General features: G+C 32.7%; 1 protein-coding gene across 1 annotated transcript; it reads right to left on the reverse strand.

Moving 5' to 3' along the window:
- Window positions 1–3,004: 3,004 nt before the first annotated feature.
- LOC122593125 (NADH dehydrogenase [ubiquinone] 1 beta subcomplex subunit 3-A) lies at window positions 3,005–7,877 on the reverse strand. The gene is made up of 2 exons (XM_043765483.1): window positions 7,530–7,877; window positions 3,005–3,173 (listed from the first exon to the last, which is right to left on the reverse strand). Exon 1 carries the CDS (start codon window positions 7,772–7,774, stop codon window positions 7,535–7,537), a length of 240 nt encoding a protein of 79 aa, XP_043621418.1. The 5' UTR covers window positions 7,775–7,877; the 3' UTR covers window positions 3,005–3,173; window positions 7,530–7,534.
- Between the last annotated feature and the right edge of the window lie 396 nt (window positions 7,878–8,273).

The raw sequence follows: 8,273 nt of genomic DNA on the forward strand, positions 1-8,273 counted from the left end.
ATTGGATAATATATCTAAGAAAATATTTAGATATATTTGATTGATGTTGTAGATCAGAAATGGATTTTGTTTGACTTGAATATTCCGATTGAATCAAATTTTTTGTTGTCTTTTGTTTTGTATTTTCTTGGTTTTATCTAGGTCAACAACTTCAGATTTCATGATGGTGTAGAGATTTCAAATCGATCAGGAAACAACTGAAAATTAAGACTTGAGGATTGAATCAAAATATAAGAGGCTATGTATAAAAGGAACTGCCCACTGAATGTAAGTGTTTGGATTTAGTTTCCGGTGGATGAATTTATTAGGATGAATTTTTTTTTAAAAAAATAAGAACATAATATTTAACCTGTTATAGCATGTCATTGGGTAAAAAAGGTTAACCATGTAAAAAATTCAAAAGTTTATGGGTGATACATGCCGATAATCCAGTTCAATGGTCAACCATGTGAATGAAGAAAGTACATTAATTGTCCAGTGACTTAACCCTTTTTTTTCCAGTTCACTAGTGATGTTTGGGCCCCGCTTTGCATAGCTGCAATTGTCATGTTAAAACGGTTTCGTTATGTAATCTATTTGCGTGGAACCTACTTAAAAATCCAAAAGAAAAAAAAATGTTTCGTTATAGTAGCTTACTTGCGTTAAACCTACTTAAAAATCCAAAAGAAAAAAAGTGTGAAAAAAACCGAGAAATAACTTGAAGAAAACAAAAAATGTTTGTGCGAGAAAATAAGAAAACCATATCAAAAAGTTTGCAATAACAAATACATACATTTAGTTTGTGCACTAAAATCAAAAAATGGGAAAAAAAAAATGAAAGAAAAACAAAATGTTCAGTAAAAGTTTTCAATATATTGGTTGAGAATACAAAATCCTAAAAACTATGAAAAACATTAAGAAAAAACCCCGAAGCGGCCAAATGAAATCCAATATGGCAAAAATATATATATATATATATATAGGGATGCGGGTATAAGATAAACCAATTAAAGAGAACACAAAAGCAAAATAATTGTGCAGGAAACCAAGAAAAATCGAAAGTAAAAAAAAACCCAACGGAATCCGATATGGCGAAATCCAAATAGTAACGAGGGATGCAGGTAGAACAATAGAACAATGCAATGTGACGATGGCACTGTTTATAAGTTTCATACTTGATGATATTATACAATTATACAACATGGAATATCTACTTTTACTTATTTATTTATTTATTTTGGAAGGGGAAATTTTCATTAATAAATCAGCGAGCACCTAAAAAATTACAAAGAACAAATCATCCAATAATCAAAAACTGAAATTATTCCAATCCATCCAAGATAGAGATCTAAACTTAAATCTAATTATATCCAAAGATAGCCTTGAGCTTTTATTTTCTATTTGACTTCGTTGAGTATGAATACCTTATTGTTAAATATCAAATCATTCTTAACTTTCCAAATACACCAACAAGTTGTAAGGATGACTACATTTATCACGTTACGTTGTCCGGTTGATAGTTGGATATGTTTATGAAACTCAAGCAAGTCATTTAGTATGGTAAGCTCAAGCTCAAGCTTGTTTATTAATAAAAACTAACAGCGAGTTAGTAGTTAGAATTTGAGACACCACAATGATATTCAATTAGGTAGTATGCGGAGATCGAACCACGCATGACTGCTAAAACCCCCCCCCCCCCCCAACCCCAACCCAATAATCTAATTCTACAAACATAAGAAGTTGGACTTGATAACTTATAATGCAAACAAGAAACACTAAGGTAAGAAATCACCAAACAATTATATAATATCCTTAATACCCTACTAATAAATTATTATATATACAACCTAAATTTGTATTAATCATTCTTATTCATATTATATTATTATGTCTCTCTATTCTATCTTTAAAAACGAAATCAAGTTAATTAAATTTCTCATCAAAAAAAAAACACATGGTTTTGTTTATATCAATTTAATGTTGTTTTTGGTATTTTGTTCGCGTTTGTTTATTATTTGATATTGAATTGTTATGTTATAGTTATTTTTCATTTCTTTTAATTTAGTTTGTTGTCAATTATAGTTTGATTAAGTCTTCTTATTCTACTACAAAAGAGTTTATTCTTTTAAACTTGTTTTGTACATATTGTGTTATTTTTCACCTATTTTGTTATTTATTATTTTGATATTTATTTTTAATATATATTTTTTGAAACTACCCGTGGACGGGACTCAATAGTACGATCTTAATATATTTTAAAAGAAAACTGACCTAACCTCAATTGATCAATCAGAACTCTCAATTTCTCAAAATTAATTAAATCAACACATGTCTATACTAATTTACACTTTTTGGTATTCTATCACCAATTTACACTTTTAACCTAATTTAAAAATAATAAATACTTTATTGTATAATGTCTATCTTAACAATCATAACCAATGAATATAAAATTATTTTTTTGCAACACATCAATAAAAACTCGGTCAATTATGTAATCAAAGTTAAAATATTGCTTCTCTGAAAAAGTTTGTATAAAAAAAACTGCTATATCATTCAACCTTGATATGATTTATCATTCAACATTTACATTGAAATACCACGTTTAAGTTTTTTATTTTTTTTTATTTTTATATACTAATTCTTATATTAATAATGTTGTAAAACCCATGTATAAAACACGGGTCTAAAATCTAGTTAAATATTACATTGTGTGCGACTAATTTACCAAAGAATGTTACACTTCACAATCTTACCAATCCAGATTCCACATCGTAGACTTGAACATATAACATAGGTCAAAACATGGTTTCAGTCTTTCAGATTTCATTACCAATTCTTCTTTTTTCTTCCTACTTTCTACAATATCAGCCTACAGATGCACCAAACTAAACACAAAGATGTAGAGGATTGTTGTTTTAATTTCACTCCAAAAGTTTTAAAAAAAGGAGGGGCACCATAACCTCCATACAAATTACCGATTTAAAAGTACACCAGTCATGATAGATTCTTGTGTGTCAGGGAATTGGAAGAACACCAAACGATATATGTATCATCATCATCATCAAACAAGAAGCAAAGTATCTTACAAAACCCTTAAAATAAGACAACTTTAGTTGCATCAAATCCTTGTACAAATGATTTTATTCAAGAGCAAACATCAAGCAATAAACCACATGCATCCTTCAGAGCACCTGAGCAAAAGCAACACCATAGACAATATCAGAAATCAAATTCCTTTGTTTTTCATCCTGATTAAAAAGAGCACAAGGTTGTTGAAAAAACTATATCATGCAAAAAAAACATATGGATAAAGGAGATAATATTAATAAAACCACATAATAACCCTATAACTTGCTAGCACTCCTAGCAGGCTAGGTTCTGTGACTTCTGATATGGGTCTTTGTGATCTGAGACGTTGCATTACCTTCTCCAATATCTCTTTTTAGTCATGTAAATATTGTGGAGAAACAAATTTAGACCTAAATTAGCTTGTGCAATTGTGCATACATCTCACAAGTTTGTGTCTTCAACATAGGTTTATTTAGTTGGACACCAGAATCCATGCAATGTTGAATCTTACTGTAGCAGCAGAGATAGTCATAAAAGTGTTTCACGGTAGAACACTGTTACAGCAGTTGGCAGAACTAGTCGTGCAAGAGTATGGTGGCAAAACTTAGACCACCTTAACTAAGTGATTTGGAAACAGGTTTGATTGCCTAAAAATTCTTTGTTAGCAGGGAAAATACTGTTTGAAGAAAAGGGTAATAGCTAATGTCTCAGCAACCAAGATGGTGACTCAACAAAGTCTAACAATGTACCATCTTAAACAGGCTCTCCCATGATAGATTATTTCGAGAACTCGAGAAGTACATGAACATGAACCTTCTCTTTGTTACCTTGAAAACAAATCCTCTAATCTTTGATACCATCCACAAACAAAATTTGGTGCATTCATATTATCATATATGTCATACATTTCACTTCTACTTTGGATACCGAATATAAAGATATGCCAACAAACTATCTAAACAATCTCTCATTTGCATCTTACTTTGACTTTATAAAGTATTAAAACTGAAAACTGTAATTGAGCTTTTCATATCTTTATATCCAAAAACCAATTCATTGATTAACTAATTCATCTATTGATAGTTATCCTATTGAAAGAGATTACGAGTTGTTCTTGTAATCTCACCATCATTCACCGTTGATTAACGCTTCAAGCTATAACTTCATCCTACATATGATTAAGGTGAAACTTTGTAGTCCACAACTAGAGCAGATGCTTGATTATAAGAACCCAGTAGGCACATAAAAGGCCATGATTCCTCCTCCCAAATGATTGGTGAATTAACGTCAACAAGCTTTCTAAAACTAAGAGACCATACATTTATGTGCCACATAAAAGTTATCTATCAAGAAGAATGCTGTCACTATTCTCACCTTAGCCTAAAATAACACATGGACACACGGTAAAAAAAAAATAACATATATCCATTTTCCAACTACTGTTTTCTTCAGTCTTGTGTCTGTGAAATGATAGTCCCATCCGCCTGCTACAACATCTGTGAGGTTGTGGCCAAAGTTGTATTATGTGTCTTACACCTTCCATGGATACCAAGTTACCAACAGCGTAGACCTAGTAAATTCAGTATGTAAAGACAATGAAACCATAATCATCATCTGCAATGCTGTAGCATTGTCAACCATATCCGCAAAATTCTCTCCCGCACAAGATGTCATAAAGAATTATCCAAAAGTTGTATACCTCCAATCTTTTCAATGGCAACAAACTCAATCTAGATGTTTTCAGCACTCAAGGTTTATATGTACGGAAACGAGCCTCAAGGCGTTTTCCCTTCGCCTCAAGAGGCGTAAGCCACGAGGCGAACCGAGGCATAAGGTCGAGGCGATAATAATAAAAATATAGAAATTATATATCTAATATCTTATATTAAAAAAAAAATACTAAAAATCAAATAAAGTTCATAATCAATCAAATAACATAATTTGCATCATCTCCCAAGTCATAATCTTCATGGACCGAATCAATCAGATATTAATTGCCAATTATTTAGGTTACGATATCTTTATATTAATGGATTGTCCAATATTAATCGCACAAATTATTATGTATTTATATTAATGGATGTTTAAAGTATTTTAGGTCAGGCCTCCAAAAATATATAATTGGCTCCAATATTTGCCGCCAAAAATAATGTCAGCCCCCCCCCCCCCCCCCCCCCCCCCCAACAAAAAAAAAAAAAAAGCCTCAGACCGCTTAAACGCCTCTTGCGCTTCAATACCGCCTCATCTACCAGAGGCGTATGTGCCAAAAGTCCATCCTTAGGCGCCGCCTCATACGCAATACATGTATGCCTCGCCTCAAAACCGCTTTTTTAAACCATGTCAGCACTCATAAAAGAAACGAAGAGAAAGAGTCGGTGGTGCGATCCGAGACGTTGCACGTCCTTCGCCAATATCTCTAGTCATGTAAATATTATGAAGAAACACATTTAGAACTAAATTTGCATGTTCAAGCATCCTCACCGTTTGTGTCCCCATACAACTTTATTTATTTGGGCACTCAGTATCCATGCAATATTGAATCTTACTGTTGCAACAAAGATAGTCCTACAAGTGTTTTCATGGTAGCATAGCTTAAAGTGTGAGAATACTGTTACAGCAGCGGCAAAACTAGTCCTATAAGAGTATGGCAGCAAAACTTAGACTAATATAACTAAGGGATTTGGAAACAGATTTGATTGCCTTACAACTCTTTGTTAGCTAGAAAAATACTGTTTGAAGGACATGATGATGGCGAGTATCTCAGCAACCAATAAGGTGACTAAACAAATTCTAACAATGTACCATATTAAACAGGCTCTCTCAAAATAGATAATTTGCGATAAGCAAATGAACATGAACCTTATCTTCGTTGCCTTGAATACTAATCCTGTAATCTTTAAAGCCACCCACAATCAGGATTTGGTGCATTCATAAATGTCATACATGTCACTTCGACTTTAGATATTGAATATAACTAGACGCCAACACGCTAACTAAACAATCACACATTTGCATCAACTCTGTTTTCACTGAACAAAGATGTTAAAACTACAAAGTGTAATTAAACTTTTCAGCTTATTTAGATAATAGGACTTGGTCCTGTAAACTACCATGGTTTTCATAAGGGTCCATTATAAGTACAGGGTCTTTAGTGTACTTCACAAATCACAATATTTTAACCCATTAAGAAAAAAAAAAAAATTAGTTCCTATAGTACGAAGTCATGGGGTGACTAACTCGGATTAAGGATATAGATTGGACACGTTTGTTTACAAATATTCAAATTCCACACTGATTTCTTATCTTGGGTAGCATTAGATGTTCAAACTGAAAGATTAGTAAAGATAAGGTTCACCATTATTGAACACATGAAATACAATATGCATCAAAGAGAAGATACTTATTAGACAGTTGCATAGTTTACTGGTCAGCGCATGTGTCCTACCAGACAAAATTAACCACAATCTCAAAGTATAACATGTAAGTATTTCACTCGCCAAGTCGCCATTGTCCAATGTCCACTCTTGTACTAACAAATCAAACATTTCCAGAATGCTCATTTGACATTAATATCATGTACCGAATCATTGACTGTGAAGAAAAGTGATGACTTGTGAATGTTCAAGTTTTTCCATACTAAAACCAACTGGGCCCATAATGATCATGAAGTTTCAAAATACTAGACAATAATACCCATATACCAAAAGCTTTTATTCTAATGCTAAAATACTTTCATCTTAACTATTTATAAGCCAAATCAATAGATGTCTCCAAAATTTACCCCAATTAGTATTTAGTAATCAACATCGACAATTCCTTGTCAGTCGGACTCTGCAGCCTCTCGACGCCTAACTCCCACTCTAATCACCGTCGATTTACCCCTCTCACTCAACATAGCCATTTTTAATCTTTTCTAGATAAAGTCCAATGTCAGGCATATATACTCATACTAATTGACTCAAGCTTCAACATAAGTTTTGTTCACATATGAATTTTGTGAAAAGTTTCTTATGCAAGCAACAAACGAGGATGTTTGATGGCATTTTCTAAATCTTCTTAAAGCCCAAAATGTACTTCCATACTTGTGTCTTCCAACAGACTTTTCTCGAAACGGAGACAGTTTTAAAATTTACTCAAAAACAATCCCCCAAACATATTCCAAACCTAACACTCATACGAAATGAAACAGTAGAGCACCTATATGTAATCACTATATATATCCACCGAAAAAGGTGTCAGTCTTTACTAGCGTTTTTGCTTTTCCACAACCTAATTTTACTTGCATCCATTTTCAATTTCAATTAGTATTTTCCATAGTGCAAACAATTGCAACATCAACGCGGTCCATAAATCATATCGAAAATGTAATAAATTACCAATTTCTATATCTATAGAATCATAGAGAGTATAAACAACACACAAAATATAACCCTAAAAATATGAAAACATTATATATAGAGAGAGAATGAGAAATGAACCTGAATCAGTGGTGAGACTCAGAAGGTGAGGTGGAGTGAGAAGCAGGAGAGGCGTAGATCTTGTCGTAAGCCATCTCGCCGACGACGTAGATACCGAAGGCGACAAGCGCGATACCGAGACCAGGAGTGGCGTGACGGAATTGATGATTTAGCATCGGGTGCCTCCTCCACGCATCTCTTCTTTTGAAAAACTCACCCGTCGGTCCTAATTCTTTTGGTGGTGATTTTTTAAACAACGAAAACATATTTCAATTGATTGATTAGATTGATTGACTGATGGATGTTAAAATGTAGGTATGCTGCTGCTGCTGCTGCTGCTGTTAGATTTATCCCTATTTCTTTTCAAGGACAAATTACCTTAAATAACTTTACACGAGATTTGTCATGGTTATAAAACTTTAATTAATTAGGTAATGAAAATTTAAATCCTAGTTATTTTACGTATCTATGACATTGTAACATTCCAAACTTTAAAAAGTTATTTTTTTTTTATTATATTGTTACTTTTAAAATAATTTCTTAATATCTATACTATCTCTACTATATATTTAAGATTATAATCCCTGTTGAAAGTTACAGGGAGAAAAGTCTAATATACCCCTACGTTACTATTAGAAGTCCGACCCCCACATTACTACCTTCTAAAAGTTCCATCTATACTACATAGTCAAACACACGTCCACCACAATTGTTCCTTTTGGTAAGTATTAAATCTCATAATTCATGTCCACCACGATTGTTCCT

The sequence above is a fragment of the Erigeron canadensis genome, chromosome 3, assembly GCF_010389155.1.
Source record: "Erigeron canadensis isolate Cc75 chromosome 3, C_canadensis_v1, whole genome shotgun sequence".
Taxonomy (NCBI): Eukaryota; Viridiplantae; Streptophyta; class Magnoliopsida; order Asterales; family Asteraceae; genus Erigeron; species Erigeron canadensis.

Excerpts from the sequence above, each read along its gene's own strand:
- LOC122593125 (XM_043765483.1), bottom strand. The coding sequence starts at position 7,774 with ATGTTTTCGTTGTTTAAAAAATCACCACCAAAAGAATTAGGACCGACG.